This window comes from Sinohyriopsis cumingii, chromosome 18 (assembly GCF_028554795.1).
Source record: "Sinohyriopsis cumingii isolate HCF-2022 chromosome 18, ASM2855479v2, whole genome shotgun sequence".
In the NCBI taxonomy this organism is placed as follows: Eukaryota; Metazoa; Mollusca; class Bivalvia; order Unionida; family Unionidae; genus Sinohyriopsis; species Sinohyriopsis cumingii.
In genome coordinates, this window is record NC_142978.1 from 30,956,427 (window position 1) to 30,978,814 (window position 22,388).

General features: G+C 35.2%; 1 protein-coding gene across 1 annotated transcript in view; it reads left to right on the top strand.

Annotated features, from left to right (window-relative positions):
- Positions 1-19,242, top strand: part of LOC149776314 (uncharacterized) — a 39,586-nt gene extending 20,344 nt beyond the window's left edge. Inside the window, exons 4-5 of the mRNA XM_089942799.1 lie at positions 1,199-1,675; positions 5,767-19,242. Coding sequence (XP_089798925.1) covers positions 1,199-1,675; positions 5,767-8,354 — 3,065 coding nt within the window. The 3' untranslated portion in view covers positions 8,355-19,242. The remainder of the gene's footprint in view (positions 1-1,198; positions 1,676-5,766) is intronic.
- Positions 19,243-22,388: the final 3,146 nt, after the last annotated feature.

The following is a 22,388-nucleotide window of genomic DNA, read 5'->3' on the forward strand; positions in this document are numbered from 1 at the left end:
GTATTGCTACTTCCAGATGGCTTGATAAATCTTGGTATTACTCACAGCTCCTGAATGGAAAGTCATATTGACATTGTGCTTTCACCAAAAAGACTTCTTATAATGTCTGGTTGGCCCAATATGGAAATGGTGCACTGAAAGACTTCTTCTGATGCCTCGTTGGTCCTATATGGAAAAGGTGCCAATCTGATATTCACATGACAGCCATCTTGAAAGTCAGATTATTGTTCCTCCTTCAAAATGTAAGTCGTATCAACATGCAATTATCACCATGATGAAAGTGAGTCATGTTGTTCTGAAGATTGGGAAGTGCAGTGTTCTTGCTTGAACAGGCTTTCTGATAAAGAAAATCTCATTGGACAGACTGGTTCCCCCTAACATAGACTCTTCTACCAGATCATCATCAAAGGATGAGTCTTTGTCTAATGACCAGTCAACAGGTACCAGTTGCTGGTCACAGGGCACCAGTCAGAGGTCACAGTGTAAGATGTTGAGCATTGATCTTTCTGTCTCTTTCACAAGTGCTTGTCATCAGGCACTAATTGCTGGTCACTGGGCAATGAGGCACCACTACTGGTCATCAGACTGGCCACTGGGTCTCTGCTTAATGGGAGAGAGATTGAATCATTATCCTCTCTTTCTCTATGTTAAGCCATACACAACAATGTATAGAATCTTCACCTTCATGCCTGGCTTGTAACAAATGATAGATTTGCCTAAACCACTTGGTGCAGTAGGAATGCATTGATCCTGTTTGTCTCTCTTCAGTCGCAATTACAGATTTTTCACTACCATTAAGGGATTTTGGCTGCCCTTTCTAATACCCTCAAGTTGTCAGTGGATTCAAATTATCAGGTATTTCTAGGTTCAGATACTGGTATCTCACTCCATAGTGCCTAGATGGAACCTTTCATGTTTTTTTGTTTTGCAGTGTCAGAAAGGTTGAGATTCCTGGTCTCAGTTGTAAATGTACTGTGAAAAATCAAAATGGGCTTTTGCTTATTTAGGGCTTTAAAGTTTTCTTGGTTTGCGGCATCAGAAAGGAATGGTCAGAATGGCAAATTTCTTCCTCTCAGGAGTCTGCTGATATTTGTTGGCAACCATTTTGATCAGGATTGCACTAAGAAGAGAGCTTTTTATTCATTATTTCAGTGATGAGTGGAATCCATTGTAACCCATCTATTTGTTTGTATTTCAGCTCTTCTACTGGTTAATGTATCTATCGAATCAGCCAGTGATGGTAGCAAAATTCAAATCTCAACACCAGAAGAAGATATGGATGTGGAAGATGAACCACCACAAGTAACTTCTCCACAGCAACAGCTTCTCCAAAGGTTTCAGATGATTTTGCAGAATTCACACTCAGAAGAGAGTTTGTTGCAGCTATCCAACATTCTTGGTCAGATTGAGGTTCAATGGGGAGGCGTTAGAATTGGCAGTATTGTATTTATGCTTCATCCAAGGACCTTAGCATCCCTTAATAAGCTGATGGAGTGGTATAATGGAGGAATATTGGCTAGACTAATACATACAACTATTGTTACTCCAGAATTATTCCAGAAATTTAGAGAAGAAGCCAGCCGGTTTGAAATAAAGTTGGAAAGTGTGAAACTGAAGATCAAAATTGATATGATGGCAGTAGAATCTTGTAAAAACTGGTTGATTTTTCAAAAAGGTAATTATAACATTGTTTTAGCAATTTGCATTTTCTGCCTTTTACAGTGGTCCCTACTTATTAAGGCCTCTCCTACCCCATCCCTTCAGTATAACCCTTTATGGACATGAATCCTGTTGCTGGGTTGTTTTATTGTTTCTTGAACTGTTTCACTTAATTTTTATTCATGGATCATCATATTTACTATGTATTTTTTGTCTCTCCCATAACATGTTGAACAGATCAAGAGATAGCTGTCACAGTGACTGACCATCCATCTTGTGTCAGCTTTTGATTCAAGTTTTTGTAAGAACAGTAACTCCTGTTTAAAATTTTTGTAAGGGCAGTAACTCCTGTTTTCTTTAAGAGCTCATCATCAGACTTTGCCCTCAAATATATCACCTGGAAAGGAATAGTCCTAGAGATTTTCAGCTAAGGAGGTCAGGGTCACAGCAGTTATATAAATTTTAGGTATTTAACTCTACTGGTCAATGACCAGAGGATTTTAATGGATGGTCAGCTGTCACTTGTCCATCCATCCATTAGCACAAGTTTGTTATCGCAAGTCCTCCTAATCTGCTGTTAGGATTGCCATGAAACTTTACACATTCATCCCATGGTCCAGTTGGTCCTAAATGAAATGTGCTGCTTGGACATAAAATGTGGCTGCCACACTGGCCATCTTGAAAATTTTGTTAACATTACTGCTCCAGAATGGATGGTCATATCAACATAGATATTTCACTAAAAGAAATTTTACTGTGTCTAGTTGGCCATAAATGAAAATGGTGACAATATGACTTCAGATATGACTGCAGCAATGACTGTCTTGAGAATCTTGTTATTGCTACTTCTCCTAGGTGGTATTTCATATCAGCAGTATAATTGAAACAGCAGACTTCTTGTGATGTCTAGTTTGTCCTCAATGGAAATAGTGTGCCCATCTGATATCCAGTATGGCCACCATGGCAGCCATCTTGAATTGTTATCCAAAATGAAAGCTTATTTCAGCATGGGGTTTTCACCAGAAGACTTCTTATAATATCATATCTTGTTGGTCCTGAGTTAAAATAGTGCTGATATGATGTTCAGTTTAGTCACTGTGGAAAGTCATTTTGACATTGTGGTTTCTATTGAAGAATTCTTACAGTTTCTGGTCAGTCTGAAATGAAAATGTAGCAAACAGAATCTCAATATGGACACCAATGTGGCCATCTTAAAAAATTTTGTTGTTTCTGCTCCTTCTAAGTGGATGGCTACATCAACATGGAGTTTCACCAATAAACTTAATATGATACATAATTAGTTTTAGATGAAAATGGTGCCAGTTGTGCATCCAGTATGGCTGCAATGACAGTTATGTTGAAACTGTTCCAGTTACTACTCCCCTAATTGAATGAATGGTTATATTGACAGTTATTCACTAAAGGACTTCTAATAATGTCTACTTATTTCTCATTGAAAATTGTGCCAGTCTGACTTCTGATATGTTCACCAGAGCAGCTAATTTGAGTATCCTATTATCATTATTGAGGAACATCAGGGATGGTTTTAACACTCAGCAGTTAATGGAAGAAATGGTTTTATCATAAATTCTTTTTTCACCCAGTTCAAGGGACTTTTGTTTGATCTATCTGTGAGCACAGTTTATGTCATGGATGAACTGACATCAAAGTATAGATGTTTTACAATGGGATCTAAATATCACTACTTGTGTGGAAATCAAACTTCAAGGACAAAGTGGTCAATTAATTTTTTTATGTGAGGGTAAAATAATTATGTAGCTATGGATAGGCATTATACTTCTGACCAGATTCATAGTGTACATGGCATGTGAATTCTTCGGGATTGTGATGTAGCTTTCAAAGGTCAAGATCATAGTGGCATGGCCCTGTATCTGGTGTACATAAGTCATCATGTATCAGTCATCCATATTGCTATTTTTAACATCTTATAAAAACTACTTGGTCAGTTTGAGTTGGACTGATTAGGAACATCTGTACCAAAAACTATGTTCTGGGTGGTTCCCTGACAGTTATGTCGTTTCCATAGCAACCAAAATGGAATACCTTTGTTTTACTTCTTGTCCAAAATGGTACAGCCAGTTTTGGGTTGACCTGATAGGATTGTTTCATACTATTTTTAACTTTTGTCAGGGTTGACTCCCCTAGCATTGGTGTGGTTTGCTTAGCAAATATGTGGAAAGTGGCTTTTAAACTTTTGGGTTGGGAGGATATAAATTAACCAATGTTGAAAGCATCCTGGTATTAAGACCTCATAATTTTATATAATGATGTCAAAAATATGGGTGAAGATTAAAAAAGTAGAGAAATCTTGAAACAGTTCTTTTCATCAAATATGCAACCAACAGCATTGGAAAAAGTGTCCTACTGATCCAGATTGTTTGGGCAACCTTTTTTTTTTTGAACATGCCTCATTTTGAATCACCCATAAGGGTCATAAGGGCCCTTTTTTTTACTCATGAGGAGCATTGAAAAGAGCAGGCACTGTATCCTGTTAGGTAAATCTTTGCTTCATCTATAATCATAGTAATAAGAAAAAAATGGATCAAAATGAACTTTTGTTTAACTTGTGTATTTGAATGCATATGTTTAAAATGGTTATACAGTAAATACATTATGTAGCTTGAACGCTTTTTGATTGAATGAAAGGATAAGATAATTTGTTTTTTGAGCAGAATGAAGGTACACTTTTTCTGAAAAAGCTTTTGTAGTTGAGATAATCTTCTGATATTCCATAAACAATTAGTCTTCATTCAGTTAGTTTGATTTGTTTTAAACCAAGAGAGCTTATGGGATGGTCTCTCAGGATCCATCTTCTATTCTCTTACTCCTCCTAGACTACCTGGAGGATTGTCATGAAACTTTAAACACACATTTATCCCATGATGTAGTTGGACCTAAATGTAAATGGTGTTGCTTGAACATACAGTATGACCACCACAATGGCTATCATGAAAATATTGTTATCGCTATAGATTCTGAATGGATGATCACATCAGCATGAGGTTCTTGCTAAAAGATTCCTTATGATGTCTAGTTGGGCCTGAATTAAACTGGTGTAAAATATCTAGTGGTCCTAAATAAAAAGGGGTGGCTGAGCTGTCTATGGTACTTACATTAACATTTCACACATCAAACCTCTTTCCACATGAGTTTGAGTCTTGTCATGACTAGTGTGAGTATGTGAGAATGCTTGCCACTAGCTTCTCATAAGTCAGAGTTTCCTTGGGTTCGGGGTGTCTTTCCATGTCCTTCCGTCACCTGATACCAGATATACTAGCTAACATGTATATCATCATGTGATGAAAAATGGTGTTTTTGTTCATGATGTAGGGTGTAACGCCATTTTGCAGCACATGATAGGCTATACATGGTGGCCAGTATAATTTGTGGAGGAAGAACCCTGGAAAACCTGGGAAGTACCACCGACCCACAAGAAGCTACTGGCAGGCTTTCTCATGTACCAACATTAGCCGAGCCTGAGACTCGAACTCATGCAGACAGGTGAGATGGCAGTGATCCGTAATGGTGAGCACTTTAGACCACTCGGGGACCTCAAAAAATGGTGTTAAACACTCCACCAAACCAAACTTAACCTAATGAAAATGATGCCACTTGCACATAGTGACCGTCTTTAAAATCTTGTTATTGCTGCTTCTCCCGAATGATACTTAATGGGTTCTAAATGAAAATAGGTCTGATTGTACATCCAGTATGGCTTCCATGACAGCTGTGTAGAAAATCTTGTAGTCACTACTGTCCCTGAATGGATGGTCAAATTGACATTGGATTTTCCACACAAAAAAGACTGGCTCCAAAATGTAAATGTTGCCAATCTGACATTCAGTAAGCCACCAGTAAAGAATATCAGGAATGATTTCAACCCATTAACCAGTTAAAAGACAGAAATAGTCTTGTCTTAAATTCCTGTAAGTCCCTTCTAGGGGTTCTTGCTTATATTTTAGCATCAGAAACCTCTCTTTACCATAATTTAGCATGAAAATGAATACAAATATAACAACCTGTCCTTTTGTTTGTAAATAATTGCCCTTGTAATTCATGTTTATCAACTTCTTTTTTATTTACCAGAGTTGCTTTTTGCATGCAAGCCAGTAGAGGGGCTGGCAATGTTAAGCACAGGAGAGAAGACATTTGGTATGGATAAGGAAGGGAGGGTCATAAAGAGAATCAAGGCTCTACGTATTGCCCTGACACCAGGTCTTTTATGTGCCTTGGAAGATCCTTTCCTGGAAGGTGATTTTATTCAAGCAGGTCCGCAGGTTCTTCAGTATGATGCTTCTGCAGAAAATGAAGATGGCGCTGAAAGATCAGCTGCCAACACCAGAGTAGTGACTTTATCAGACTGTAGAAGAGTCATCTATGACATCATGTCATGGATGGAGGGAAAACTGAATGAGAAACTATCCAGGTATACTGACATTTTTAAAGATCAGTTGGCCACACTTTGTCTTGCTGTTCTTGGAAATGTGTGTGTAAAGAATAAAGACATTGTAGTGATCATGCCAAAAGGTACTCAGTGTGAAGTCACGATCGAGAAGGAAGTGGCAGAATTCCTCGAGGAGGAACTTAGAGAAGAAGGCATGCCCTTAAGATTTGATATTCCAAATAATCTTTTAGAACTTTTGCATATTGGTTCAGTTGTTATTTCTGTCAGCATCGAAAGATTGCAGTCTGATGGAATTTTGTTCCCTGTCTCCGTGGATGAGAATGAATACAGGTTTGTGAGTTGCATTTTAAGAGACACAATGATTGTTTCTCATACTTTATTCAAGATCATACCAAAGATTCAGCGAACAACCAGGTCCTCCCTCCTTTCTTATGCACACAAATTGCGGTATATTCATATTCCAGTCTGCATGCCTGAAGCAAGAGAGGCAGTGCACATCAGACATCAGGTTGTCATAAACACTTTCAAAGAACTGGAAAAAGAGTCACCAGAAAATGCATATGAATTTGCAGTGACCTTACTCCACTCCCTAGAATTTTGTCCTCATTCAGATTCTAAAAGAAGGCTTGAGTACTTTGGATCCAAAATCAATCTTCTTCATCTTGGTGCCATTTTCAAATTTAAAGAATCTATTCTGGGACCTTCTGCAAAACAGTTCTTGGCAACATGCGTGTTCCATGGTTTCTTGAACAAAGTAGAGTTGGCTGGCAGTAAAAGTTCTTCAGATTTTAACAAAATATTGAAAGTGAATCTTCAGGATTTTCAGAGGACTCCAGCAGGACCTCTGAAGTTCAGGATGCCAAACCTACAAAGCCTGTCAAATGAAAATATTTTAGCTGTCTTTAGATGCATTCAGGTTTTAGATCTAGTAAATTGCAGTTCAGAGGAACAAACCTTTCTAGAACAGGAAGATGGTTCTCTTATTGTTGAACTTCAAAAGGACTCACCTGCTTTCACTGATGGCATTGAAATAGATATTTCTTTCAATGTATTGGACCTTGGGCATCTTGACAGACTTATACACTGTCTTCAGACATTAAGTTATGTTGTGGCTTTGTCCTTGCAAGGCACAGATATTCAAGCAAAGAATGGACTTGCCAAATTACTACATAACTGTGATAGATTATCCACAATTACAAAGCTAGACTTGTCCAAAAGCCCAACACTCTCATCACAAACTGCACCTTTTGGGTTCCGATACATACCAAACGTGACACAGCTAGATGTGAGTTACTGTAATCTAAGTGATAGGAGTTTCAAGAATCTCTGTAAAGATATTTGCCACACGACAAAGCTTTCTCATCTGTGCATCAATGACAATGATATCACTCACAGTGGTCTGACAAGCCTTTCCATTGCCATTTTGAACATTGGCTCCCTGGTGAAGTTTATGCTATGCAACAATCCACTTGGCCCAGAAGGAGGTATACCACTGAACATTATTTTGCAGAAAAATTCATTTTTGGAAATGTTGGACATTTCAAATTGCAGACTATTAGATGATGGACTTCATTTATTAGCATCTGCTTTGCCAAAGTCACTGAAATTTTTCAGCTTTGGAAAGAACCAGGCTCAAAATTTAGGAACCAGATCGATACTTCAATCTATTACAAAGTGCACAAAATTACAAAGACTAAACATGGATGAGTGTTTGATTTGCAGTCCAGAAAGTGGCCCCAACTTATCAGTAGAAAATGAATTTTTTGCTCTTGTCTGTGCATCATCTGCATGGGATTATCTTAGCTTGAATAACTGCAACCTCAGGAAAACTGCAGTTTTTCAGCAACTTTCACAGGACATGAAGTACCTTTCAGAACTCACCGTCCTTAATCTAGAAGGCAATGGACTTGATGAAACTCAAGTGTCATGGCTCAGCCAGATGTTAAACCACCTTGAATTCCTGCAAACCATAAATCTTTCTAAAAATGAACTTGAAGATGAGTCATTATTGAAGCTCATGGAAAATCTCAGAACAGAAGCAGTAGAAACTGTTATAATATCAGCTAACAAAGTAAAGAAGGTTGAAACAGCCAGAGATATAATAGACAAGATGATGAAGAAGAAAAGACTTACTTCTCTAGATTTTAGAAAGAATAGTTTTAGGGTGCCACACCTTCTTAAGATGCTAAAAGAATTCAGTGTAAACATTGAAGAAGAAACAGAAGTCTCTGCAACCATCAGGATGAATCAGTTGGTTATGTATTTGTAAGATGTCTGTGGGGAAGTACATGTATCGAATGTTTGTAGCATTTGTTTGGTCAAATGATACAGGATATTAAATTACACCATGGACTTGTCAGGAAATTCTTAATTTGACTGGTAAAAGCTTGGTCTTCATCCGAATGACAGTATACAGTAATTTTACAGATTAGTTCATAAAATACCTTTCCCATGTGTCACACAAACAAGATCATTGTTGCATAGATATATATGGTGCTCTTTTGGAAAAGAATGCATAAAATTATATCTCATGCTTTATATAGACTTAATTATACTTTGAGACTATTTAATAATGCATGAACATAGATCTCATGCTGCATATAGACTGGGTTACACTTTTGATGGTATTTAATTAGGCATAAATTCAGATCTCACGCTGCATATAGACTGGGTTACAGTTTTGATGCTATTTAATAAGGCATAAATTCATATCTCATGCTGCTTATAGACTGGGTTACACTTTTGATGTTATTTAATAAGGCATGCAATCAGATCTCTAAATCTGATCTTATGCTGTATTTAAACTCAGTTAGAGGAAGGCTCAGCTGAGTTGCATGATAGCAACACATTTTGGCAGAAAGTTTAAGTTATAGACAACTATTCAGTAATGAAGAGTTTTGTTCTCACTATGTCAGTTTGTAATGTTTCCTATACATATTGTTTTGTTGAACAGATCTGTAACAAGTAGGGACCCATCAGTCTCGATACTTTAGAATATTTAAGTTATTTTTTTATGGTATTGCAAATGGTATTTGATGCTGCATCTTACATTATTAATGCAAACAACCTGAAATAGTGTGAAAAGAGTTCATTTCATACAGGTTTTAATTATTTAATATTGTTATTTCCTCCATTAACATAAGGATTGAGCTTATGCTGAAAAGGAAAGGTCACTTACACTGTTAAAACTGTTACCATGTTGTCAGATGTTTTTCCATGCAAGGTGTTGCGCAGGCTTAAACATCTGGGATGGCTTCTAATTATGTTCCATTTCTGTAAATATATTTGATACATTTTTTAAAAATAATTTATAAACAGTTTCCTTTTTTGTAAAGGCTCTTTTGTTCAATACTTAGAGGTAGCCTAGTTTTACAGATTATGATACAGACAGAATGGAGAAGTCAGTTTAGGACAAATCAGGAGATTTGCAAATTTGGTTGGGAGTTTTGACTTTAAAAGAGGGAGGATTTTTACATTTTTCCCAACTGTTGATACACCACCAAACAAGATTCCTTTTCTTCCAAAAACACACATTTTATCATGAGACAATCGTCAATGTCGAACTCAATTTTTGTATTGTTCAGTTAGTACAATAATGAAGTCGTGATTTCATTGGAAATAATAATGAAGCTTCTCATCATCATCGAGGATATCTCTAAGTGCCAGTTCAAGAATTCTCTGACACTCGCTTGCCCACAGTGGTCCATATATGTGAAACCAAGCTCATTATTATATGAAGTAATCATTTCGCTTGGCTGCATTGCTATCTCTGATCACAGTTATGAAGGAGTAGGTTAATTTAAGGTAGTTTATGTTAGATACACAATAACATTTATAACAGTATTTGATTGATCAAATGAACTTTTCTTTTAGAACACCTCCTTTATTTTATTCAAAAGACATAATAATAAGAATGCCAGCTTTTAATTCAGTGCAACAATACTACAAATACTTCTTCAAGTCAGTTATCGAAACACTGTCGTCACTTAATTAGGTTTTGAGAGAAATGCTTGTGGACATAGCTGTTACAGTAGATTGACACATTTTACATTTAATTACAAGGGAACATATTGTATTTATGATGATTACACTTAAAAGGAACTAAAAGATAGAACTAGAGCACAAACTTCAATTGATAACAAAAATTATTTAATTTGTATTTATTAAAGTACTGACTCCACTCGGCATGAGTGACATTTTCATTGACTGAAATTGCCTTACATATCGTTAATTGCTGTGTACTAGGAATGTTGTTTGGAAAGAAAATGTAAAAAATTGTATGACCTATTTTTAAATTTGATATTTCATAATGTTGATTAAAATTTCCTGGTCTATATACCATTTTCGACAATAAAATGAACGACATGTAAAAGTTTTCATTACCAATTTTGGTCACAATTTTCTTCAAGTTTAAGAAATAGTGATCAATTTTTGGGGTATTTTCTGGTTTAAAAAAATAGGATCCGTGCCTGACTCTGCGTTATAAGCAGGTTCACGGGTTATAAGGGCATGAGTTATCGAGGGGATGGTGTATGTGACCAATCAATGGTGCTCACCCCTGTAGGGTTATACCAACTTGTAATCACTGATACCTGGTACCACAAATTTACATTATGAGCACCTTGACATTTTGATGGTGAATTGGAGGATTGCTGCTTGCATAAACATCAGAAGGAGAGATGAATAATTGTTGAAGTTTGTTTAAAAGGAACCCATTTAGGCAAGTTTTTAGTCCGTTTGAATTATTACATTTTTTTATGCAGTAGCAGATATTCACTATGCCATTTTTGAAAACAGCCTTGATTTGTTTTCTTACTTATTCTGTGATAATAATGAAAAGAGAGCAGGCATATGCGGTTTATATATGCTGCCATTGCTCATTGGAATGAAGACTTATGACACATTACTGAAAGGTTTCAGTGTGAACATGAATGAATACAAGTAAGAAATCAAGAGTTATGTGTGCAGCTCCAGTTTCTTGAGTTATAAGTCTTCTCTCGTTATTGTTTATCAAAGGAGCTTTAGAATATAATAGTTTAATGGTTTTGATCCATTTTTGTGACAAGCTAACATCATGTTTGTGTGCTTCTTTAGTACAAGCATAGGGGGTCCCGAGTGGCCGAGTGGTCTAAAGCGCTGTCCATCACGGATCACTGCCTTCTCACCTCTTTCTGCGTGGGTTCGATTCTTGGGCTTAACCAGTGTGGGTATGTGAGAAAGCTTGCCAGTAGCTTCTCGTGGGTCGGTGGTTCTTTCCGGAGTTTTCCCTGGTTCTTCCTCCACCATTTATACTGGCCGCCGTGTATAGCCTATCTTGTGCTGAAAAATGGCGTTAAACCCTACAGCAAGAACAAGTACAAGCATAAGAAATGTAGTCAAGAAGTGCATTGTGTTGATTACATGGACAAATAACCCATCCCAGGAATCAGTGTTTGGGAAATATGTGAACTAAACCTTGCAACTCACTCATCCCAGGAATGAGTGTTTGGGAAATATGTTTCCTAAGCCTTGCAACTCACTCATCCCAGGAATGAGTGTTCGGGAAATATGTTTCCTAAGCCTTGCTCTGTCTTTTCTATTGTGCTAACAACAATTTTGCACAAATGAAGTTATTTGTTTCACTTCATTATTTAATATATGGAGTCTAAAATTTATTAACAGTGTCATATATTGCATGTAGAGCACTTTATAATACATAGCAAACATTGGACATAAATTGAATGCTTCATTAATGAGGACCAAACTTTTACTTGAAACGAATGGGGGAGAATCTCAGAATACACCCAAGTGCAACTATCTTGTAGTAACATGTATTGAGCACTAATGTATTGACTCATTTTTGTTTAAGCTCTAATGTGTCATACATTATAAATGCACATAAAGTGTAATTATTGTATGTCATTAAAATTTTGGATTCACATAACTTCCTTCACTAAAAGATTTTGTGAATGTTATTTGTGAAAAATGTACTGTATTTATAGCTTTATGAATATATTTTTTAATAAAAACATTAAAAAGTGCAAGAAAACAGCAAACATGATGGATTATACAAAAAATAAAATAAAATAAAATCTAGGATGGAAAGAAAGCATACAACACAATTTGGATGGATTATTGGGTACAATTCCTGTGTGTTTTTTGTTAAAACTAAGTGTACATTGAACATGACAATATTTAAATTTGTGTTTGTTATGTTTTGTTTTTATTGTTGTGCTGTCCACAAACAAGACAGTGAAGATTTCCCCAATAGAACTTAAGTCTAGGCTCACAAGTGAACTGACTGAACAAAATTGAAGTCTGTCATAATTTTGATCAATCAGGTAAGCTAAGTTTAGACCTAATTTTTTGTATATATTGGTGTAATTGGAGGGTTGTTTTGTCTTGTATCACATGTTCAGTTGCTAATCTGGTCATTTATTTATCCTCAGGGTTTTGCCATAATAGTATAAAGTGTTATAAATACTCTTATAAGCCAACTCAAACTACAAACAATAAAGATCCTGACCTGCTGTAGCACAATGCACATACATATCAGGGTGTGTGGTGTTTGTTCTACTGATTATTCCTAATAAACTGCACAGACCCAGATCTGCTGGTGCATTATGTGACGGCAGATCTGGGTCTGTACAATTTGCAGTTGGACTTGTCTTATAAGTGAGTACCTTACTTTTTTGTTTTTGTACATTTGTCTTGCGAATTATTTCAAAACTTAGATTGGAATGACACTTTACTTTAGTTACTATAGTTAAGGTTGCAGTTATCCACAAATATCCTAGTTTTGAAGGGGAAAAAAGTTATTTTCACCAAATTTTTCAGCTTTTGTTAAATTCTTATTGGGATTTCATAAGACTGTATTTTCAAGCTCATTGCTTTAGTATGTAGATTATATGTTATGATCTGATATTGTCAAGGTATGCTAAATAATGCATAACTATTTTAAGTCATTACCCTTAAATGCACTTCATGATATTAATTACCATTATTTTCGGGTTGTCTCAGAAACACACATTTTTTGTGGTAATAAAATATTTTGTTTCGTCACACCCAAGATCTTAGATTTATGGTGTGGAGTTTGTGATTATAGTTTTTTTCCCATCCTATTCAGGAATTGTAAGAGCCAACAAGAAGACATCAGGACACAAGTAAATTGACCAGTTAAATGCAATCCTCTTTCCATTCAAATCTTATGCAGTCTCCTTAATTTGCCAATGCAGAAGAACAATGATTTCTTTTTAACTATAATGGTCACTGTCCATCTATCCATTTGCACAAGTTTGTTACGATTACTCCTAAACTATACAGAGGATTGTCATGAAACATTGCACACAGATTCATCCCATGGTTTAGTTGGTCCTGAATGAAAAATGGTACAAAGGACATCCAAAATGGCTACAGTGGATAGTCGTTATCATCGTGTTTTTCACTAAAAGACTTCTTCTAATATGGCCAACATTGCACCCATCTCCTCCAAAATAGAAGTTCATATCAGCATGTGATTTTCACCAAAAGACTTTTTATGATGTCTAGTTGGTCCTAATTAAATATGATTTTCAATTTTGAAAGTCTTTTTATTCTTGTTATCACTACACAAGAATGGATGGTCAGATTGTTGTTCTTGTTATCACTACACAAGTATGGATGGTCATATTGTTATTCTTGTTATCACTACACAAGTATGGATGGTCATATTGTTATTCTTGTTATCACTACACAAGTATGGATGGTCATATTGTTATTCTTGTTATCACTACACAAGAATGGATGGTCATATTGTTATTCTTGTTATCACTACACAAGTATGGATGGTCATATTGTTATTCTTGTTATCACTACACAAGTATGGATGGTCATATTGTTATTCTTGTTGTCACTACACAAGTATGGATGGTCATATTGTTATTCTTGTTATCACTACACAAGAATGGATGATCATATTGTTATTCTTTTTATCGCTACACAAGAATGGGTGGTCATATTAACATGGGGATTTCACTAAAAGACTTCTTTTAATGTCTGCTTGGTCAAAAATGAAAATGGTGCCAATCTGCATCTCACAGCAGCCCTCTGGAAATTTTTGTTATTCTACTATAATATAATGGAAAGTTTGATTGATTTGGGGTTTTCATTAGAAGGCTTCTTATAATGTGTAGTTGAACATAATTTTAAATTGTGCTGAACGGTGGACAGTAGTCTGACAAGTCTGACATCTTTACTGTGATGGAACTCTGCTGCTTGTGAGCATGGTAACACAAACAAGTATGAATGGGTTTTTATCTGACCGAGTTTGTGGTCATATATGAAGAATACCTTGAGTTATGCCACTTTCCAAAAATGATTACTTACAGATTTAACTCATCTTGGTATTAAGACAAATTTTATGATCCTCTAAACATGTCACCTCAGTCATGTAAGAAAATAATTTTGTTACCAAATCTGATATGTTGGATTTTCTGAGATGGTTCAGTAATCAGCAGCTAAAAAGAATGTAAGGATGGAATCATGGATTCTTGTACATTTTGATGGACAGAATCATGGATTCTTGTACATTTTGATGGATGGAATCATGGATTCTTGTACATTTTGATGGACAGAATCATGGATTCTTGTACATTTTGATGGACGGAATCATGTATTCTTGTACATTTTGATGGACGGAATCATGTATTCTTGTACATTTTGATAGACGGAATCATGGATTCTTGTACATTTTGATAGACGGAATCATGGATTCTTGTACATTTTGCCATTAAGGCATCAATTGGCTATCTGAGCATCAATCCCTGTGTGTAACACTTGTTTTAGGTTTGACTGATCTTTTATACCTTTTTTCTACTTTTGTGCAAACTTTGTTGTAGAGTTGCTTGCAATCTGCTTCTCTCCATAAATGATTTTGGTGGATTTGTGTGTGTGTTTTGGACTTTTAATGTACCTTTAACAATTTATCAGTAATATTGTTATAATGTCTGCAGTATGACAATTTATAGTCATGTCTAGCACTGGGGCATCATGTTGTAGACATGTAGCAACATGGTCCACCCAGTCACATTATCACGTCACCAGGACTATCAATCTTAGCACTACTATGTATATTTGATTTAATTTATATTTGATTTAATTTAATTGTTTGTTTGTTAGTTTTCAGTTTTTTATTCAATTACTTGTTATTGTAATGTAGTTTTATTTACTGGATTTGACATTGTCCAGAAATTTAATTATTATAAACAACTAATATTAGAAACACAGTTTCTAGTTTCTGACCTTGATTCAGAACCAGTAAGGGTTCTGGTAAACAACTTTTAATTTTAAAAAATTCATTCCCAGTGTAAAAGCCATTGATTTCAGTCAAGGTCATAGCTGGCCTACATGTCAAACAACATGTATCAGTTGTAACAAACTCCAGGTTTTCCAGAGGACTGACCCACATTCAGGCATCTGTTTTGCGTTGTAGTTAGACTTATTACTGATGTTTTGAGAAAGAATAGTCATTCTTGCCATAACACTGGAGATATCCAGGTGTTTTAAGTTGTGACCGTTTTTGGCTAATTATTTTATTTTCTTAAAATTATTTGGATTTCAAGATTATTTTCCCTGAAAATACTAGTGATACAAATTAATTCTTGGAAAAAGACATTTATTGAAATTTATTCAGAATTCAAGTTGGAATAATATTTTCTGTGGTTCTACAGGAGACTGTTGACACTGCAGCACTTCGCTGACCTTTAATGACATCACATTCCGTTTTGGATTTCATCAGGATTCAAACTCAGTTTCATTAGGACTTTTTATTACTAGGACCTCTACCAATTCTTGGATTATTTTTGGATTTGATTCATAAAACTAAGTTCTTTTTCTCATTTTTACCTTGCTTTTTTAGGGAAAAACATTATTTGTTAAATTTTATAAAGCTTGTGTCTTCACTCTTTTCTTTTATGTTTTATAAGAGCCTAAACACGTAACAGCACTAACCTCTTATTGCTGAGCACCTATCGAGGCAGCTGCTAGTACCAATTTTATAAGTGTTTGATATGACTCAGAAGGGGTTCAAACCTGCAACCTACCAGATCCAAGTTTGATGCTCTAACTACTTAGGCCAATGGAGTGGTCCAATTTTGGTGGGCCTGATCTGGTAATATGTTACTATGACCTGGTAGCTAAATTTTTTTTTACATTTTATTGACTTTTTGAACTTTTGTTCTTTTGTAGACATGTGTTTGTAGCAGAAGAAATGTATTATTATTATTATTATTATTATTATTATTATTATTGTTATTAATATTTATATTGTTATTATTGATATTGGACTTGATATGTTTTAAATAGAATATTCATTCCAATAACATGCAAATATATAAATGTATAAGTTTATAATGATTTTATATTGTCTTGAAGGACTGTGCAAATTTATATCAGTCTTGTCAGTTTTCCATGAATGCCTGTAAGAAGCATGTGATAAATTAGCTTTCACTAAGTGGAATAATGGTCAGAAAGAGTAATTTAGCTTTTGACTGACACACACAGGAATATAGGATAACTTTTGGGTAAGTCTCTAAAACCTGTAATAGTTAACTCTTTGTGAACTAGTTTGAATCAGTCACTGTGCATGGAATATGAGGTATTGTCAATGGTACTAACATTGATGTGATTACCCCATAAATGATGAATCACCAGTACTGAGGAGGGCCCCAGGTCAATGGTTTACAGATGACTGACATCTCACTTCTGTCCATTTTCGGTTTGAGTCTTATGTTTGAGTCTTAGTGTGAGTAAGCTTGCCATTAGAATTGGTGGTTTTCCCCAGGATTTTCCCCCATTGGTGGTTTTCCCAGGATTTTTCCATGTTCTTCCCCCCCACTAAACATACTGGCTGCCATGTTTAGTCTATCATGTGCTGAAATATAGCGTTAAATGCATAATAGCCAACCAGCTAACCAACCCAAAACTGAGATCACCGTACCAACCAATAAGCATTATATATAGCATTTTTTTTTAAAACTTAAGGTTTGAAAGTGTACATTTGAATGATAAAATATAGCTATTAGATATTGAATTTATTATTATTACTACCTACCATATATACTTGCTTATAAGTCAGCTCCAACTGCAGGCTGCAAAGCCCCAGATCTGCCATTGTATAATGCACAAGATCTAGGTCTATGATGTTTGTTAGGAGTAATCAGTTGAACATACAACAGATCCTGATCTACAAGTGCATTATGCTGTTGCAGATTAAGGTCTGTGTTGTTTGCAGTTGGACTTTAGTTATATCTGAGTATATATTGTAGTTCAAACTACCCAGGTGTAGTAAGGACAGAAAATTTCCTCTTCATTATCAAGTTTAGCACATCTGTTGTGATTACATTGTGGATTTTATTAGCCAGAAGCCTATTGCAATTTTGACAACTGATATCAGTAAATTTAAGCAAATTTTTATCTCATCCAAACTGATTCTGTGTTCTTCTGCCAGCCAGGGAAGAGTTTGAATGACCAGTCACATGACCACACTACATAATTTATGGCTAACTGCTTCCCATATAAGATAAGACTGGGAAATAATACCACAGCCTGCACAGAGTGCTTCAAACCTGGGATCAGCATTATTCAGAGTTGAAGTCCTATAGAGTTCAGCTGCCTGTAAGACCATGTGAGCTTATGGTATGGTCCAGCATTCATCATGGGAAGGGTTGTTGGTCTGGCAACATTTGATTGTTGCCACATTTAATGCCATGCTTTTAAAAAGATTTTGATCAAACTTGGAATATAGGTTTGTCATCGGTATCTAGGATGAATTTGAATATCACTGAGATCCGTGTGCACTAATGAAGTGATCATGCATGTGACTGGCTATGTTTGTTTCTTCTCTGGATGCTGTATCTCTGATCTTATTTTCACCACACTTCAAACATATGCTTTTATCACGATCTTGGACGAGTTGAGTAATGGGCAAGATTCTTGAATCTGAATGACCCCCATCTTGAATCAGATTGACTGAAGCTGTACATCTTATTCAGTTTTGATCAAACTTGGGATGTATTCTTATATCGTGAAGATCTTGGATGAATTTCATGATGATTTAAATCAAAGCATATTATTGAGGTTATTTTGCATTTGATTGACAGACCTTGTTACCCTTGTAGAAGTCTATTTTGATCCAGTTTTAATAAAACTTTAGAATATGTTTTTATATCATTAAAATCTCTGGTGTTTTGATAATGAGCAAAATCCATACTTAATAATGAGGTGATCTTGCTTGTAACTGAATTATGAGCAAGATCATTGGTTGAACTATCTGATCAGATTTGTATCATTCGGAGTAAAATGGCTTATATCATTAACCTGTGTCTCGAGTTTTATTCAGAGCAAGAGTTTTACATATAAGTGAAATTCAGTGCTGTTTCAAATAGTTATTACTTTGTATGCTATTTACCTGACTTGTTTCCACTTTTACCTCATTCTCTCTTGCTTGGAAAAAAGGGGTAGTAAACCAAGAGATTAACTATTTGAGAATTACATGAGTTATTTCCCTTCTATAAAATGTAGACATGATGTAAAACAAATTAGAAGAACAGAAGAGTGCATTTCAGTAGAACAATTTTTTTTAAAAAATTGCAAAATAATATATGTTGGTGATAAAAATAGATATATAACAAGTAACACTCAAAGTAGCTAAATTACTTGCCTTTGGAACAAATTTCTACAACCAAATGATCATTACAATCTTGAGCCATGACTGACATGATGTATTGTTTGTGGAGTGATGTATTGTACCTGAGTAAAGATTTGATTACATACATTGATGTTAGAAACATAGTACAGATGCAGAATGGCATAAACTATTTTCATTGATAATTATTTCTTTACACAGTTATAGATTTTTGTTTGTACAAATTTGTGTTCTCTTTTCATATTGATTTCACTCTGATAAGAACATACTGACAACATATGAATTTCTTTAATACTTGGAAGAAAGTTTGATATATTTGATGAGGTTGACTTTAAGTTGTTTGTATTGCCAATGTGTGAAATATTTCATTATATGTTGTTACATGTATTGTATATTATTTTGTGGTATTTCATAAATTCTGTGTTTTTTATTTAGAAAATGATAATGAAAATTATATTTTTTATTTTTAGGTGTTAATAAACAAAAGATGCCAATATTCTTTCTCCAGATTTAATTATAAAGAGTGAAGATATCCTTAAAAAAATACCAGTATGAATTATAATTTCAAGTCATGTGACTTTGATTATAAGCAAGGAACAATGCATATTAACTATGCCTTTCTCTTTGGAAAGAAGATTGAAGACATTATTAGTAAAGTAAGAAAAAGCAGCATGATATAAAGTTTGGGAGATTTTTTATGTAGGTTGTGTTTTTACAATATTGTGTGGATTTGAAAACTGAACTGAAAGGAAATATTAATCTGCTGAGTGATATCACGCCAACTTGTGAGTCTTGTTGCATCAGACTTTTGTGAAAAAATATATTAATTAGTTACATATTAAAGTACTTCATATGCCACTTAAAGCTGTATAATTTTTGTGTTTTCCATTACTTTTTGTAAATTCTTGAAAAATGAGGTAAAAACAATAATATACATTTCTGCATGATTCTTGTAGAAATCTACTGTTTGTTGTAGAATCGTTTTGAGAGAAGTGACAGTGCCACCTGGAGAGCATTATGAATTTGGGCTAATTTACTTCACAGACTGGAGAAGAGTCGCCCTAAAATAGCAAAACAGATGCAAGACAATTAAGCCATTACTGTTTTTGAAGTCCGTATTTTATATAGTTTAATAATGTTTCAAGATAAAAATGACAGCATTTTAGCAGTGCTAAACATTGTCTGGTAATCAGGTTTAAAACAACATGAGAATATACTGTACTCAGCCTTGTAATCAGGTTTGAAACAACATGAGAATATACTGTACTCAGTCTTATAATCAGGTTTAAAACAACATGACAATATACTGTACTCAGCCTTGTAATCAGGTTTAAAACAACATGACAATATAATGTACTCAGCCTTGTAATCAGGTTTAAAACAACATGACAATATACTGTACTCAGCCTTGTAATCAGGTTTAAAACAACATGACAATATAATGTACTCAGCCTTGTAATCAGGTTTAAAATAACATGAGAATATAATGTACTCAGCCTTGTAATCAGGTTTAAAACAACATGACAATATACTGTACTCAGCCTTGTAATCAGGTTTAAAACAACATGACAATATAATGTACTCAGCCTTGTAATCAGGTTTAAAACAACATGACAATATAATGTACTCAGCCTTGTAATCAGGTTTAAAACAACATGACAATATAATGTACTCAGCCTTGTAATCAGGTTTAAAACAACATGAGAATATACTGTCCTCAGTCTTATAATCAGGTTTAAAACAACATGACAATATACTGTACTCAGCCTTGTAATCAGGTTTAAAATAACATGAGAATATAATGTACTCAGCCTTGTAATCAGGTTTAAAACAACATGACAATATACTGTACTCAGCCTTGTAATCAGGTTTAAAACAACATGACAATATAATGTACTCAGCCTTGTAATCAGGTTTAAAACAACATGAGAATATACTGTACTCAGCCTTGTAATCAGGTTTAAAATAACATGACAATATAATGTACTCAGCCTTGTAATCAGGTTTAAAACAACATGAGAATATACTGTACTCAGCCTTGTTATCAGGTTTGAAACAACATGAGAATTATACTGTACTCAGTCTTATAATCATGTTTGAAACAACATGAGAATATACTGTACTCAACTGAAATTAGAGATTACAAGAATATTGCCACATAACTCTTTTGGGTAGTTTTTTTTTACACTTTGTGTTTTCTTGTTTTAATTAGAAAAACACGGCATGCACCTTATTGTTTTATATTCCACAATTTTCATATTTACTTGTATATATTCGGTTCCATTTTCTAATGTGTGACCTCTTTGCTTTTCTCTTTTGGTGTTTCTCTTATAGCATCAATAGCCTACACTTAGGTATCATTGATTCTGTCAGCGTTGGTAGCATCATGACTGGCTAGGATTTGAGATACAGATTTTCTGTATGGTCACAAGTCCCAAATGCTGAAAGAGATAGCCATGATATTTGTACAGCATTTCCCTCTCAAGTCCATGCACTTTTATACTCCACTGACCATTGGCAGGCTTGGGGTTGCAGATTGGTCAAAGGCACATTTATTTACAGGTTACTCACATGTCACCTGTCCACATGGGTTTGAGCCTCAGCTTGACCATTGTGGGTATGTGAAAAAGGTTGTCAGTAGTCTTCCATAGGTCAGTGGTTCTTCATAGATTCTTCCCAGTTTGCTCCTCAACCAAACATTTTGGCTGCAGTATATAGCCTATCATGTGCTGATGTTGTTGTTGTTGTTGTAGGGTTTAACGCCACTTTTCAGCACAAGATAGGCTATACATGGCGGCCAGTATTAATGGTGGAGGAAGAACCCGGAAAATCCCCGGAAAGAACCACCGACCCTTTCTCACATAACCACATTAGCCGAATCCGAGACTCGAACCGACGCAGACAGAGGTGAGATGGCAGTGATCCGTAACGGTGAGCGCTTTAGACCACTCGGCCACTCGGGGCCCCTATCATGTGCTGACCAATGGTGTTAAACACACGGAGCTAAAGCATAACCCTGAGGCAAGGTAAATGTGTTTTGAAAATCTGTCAAGTTTACTTCAGAGCTTTTCTGCATGGTCATAGGTTCCAACCCAGTGAGTAATTTAACTGTAGAATCAGTAAGCATGTCCTTTCATATCCCAGCACCCATTATAGGGCCATATCCTCACTCAGACAAGATCATTGTTATTTGAAAATATTGTTTAAATGTTTTTAAAAATTTGCTGTGGGGTTCAGAGTCCAAAATATTTGATGGATAGCTATCATACTTTGACTCTTCCCTTATAATATCCAAGCACCACAACAAATTTGTCAGCGTCTTCGGAACTTTCAAATATAGCAGCGGAGCAGGCAAGACATAATTCCTTATATTTTTTTCTTCTTCAAATAATGTTTAAGAACGTAGTTTCTTTTGCACTAGTACAGATAAAATATTTCATTGGTGCAGGTTTTGATCTTGGCACATTGTACAAATCAGGAAGCTTTTTAAAATGAAAAGTACCTTAGCAGACCGCTCTGGTGGACAAAGTGATTAGAGCATCTACCTTGGATGTGAGAGGTTTCTGGTTTTGGACCCCGGTTAATTCATACCACATACTTATAAAAATGGTGCTAACAGCTGCCTCGCTAAGCACTCAACGT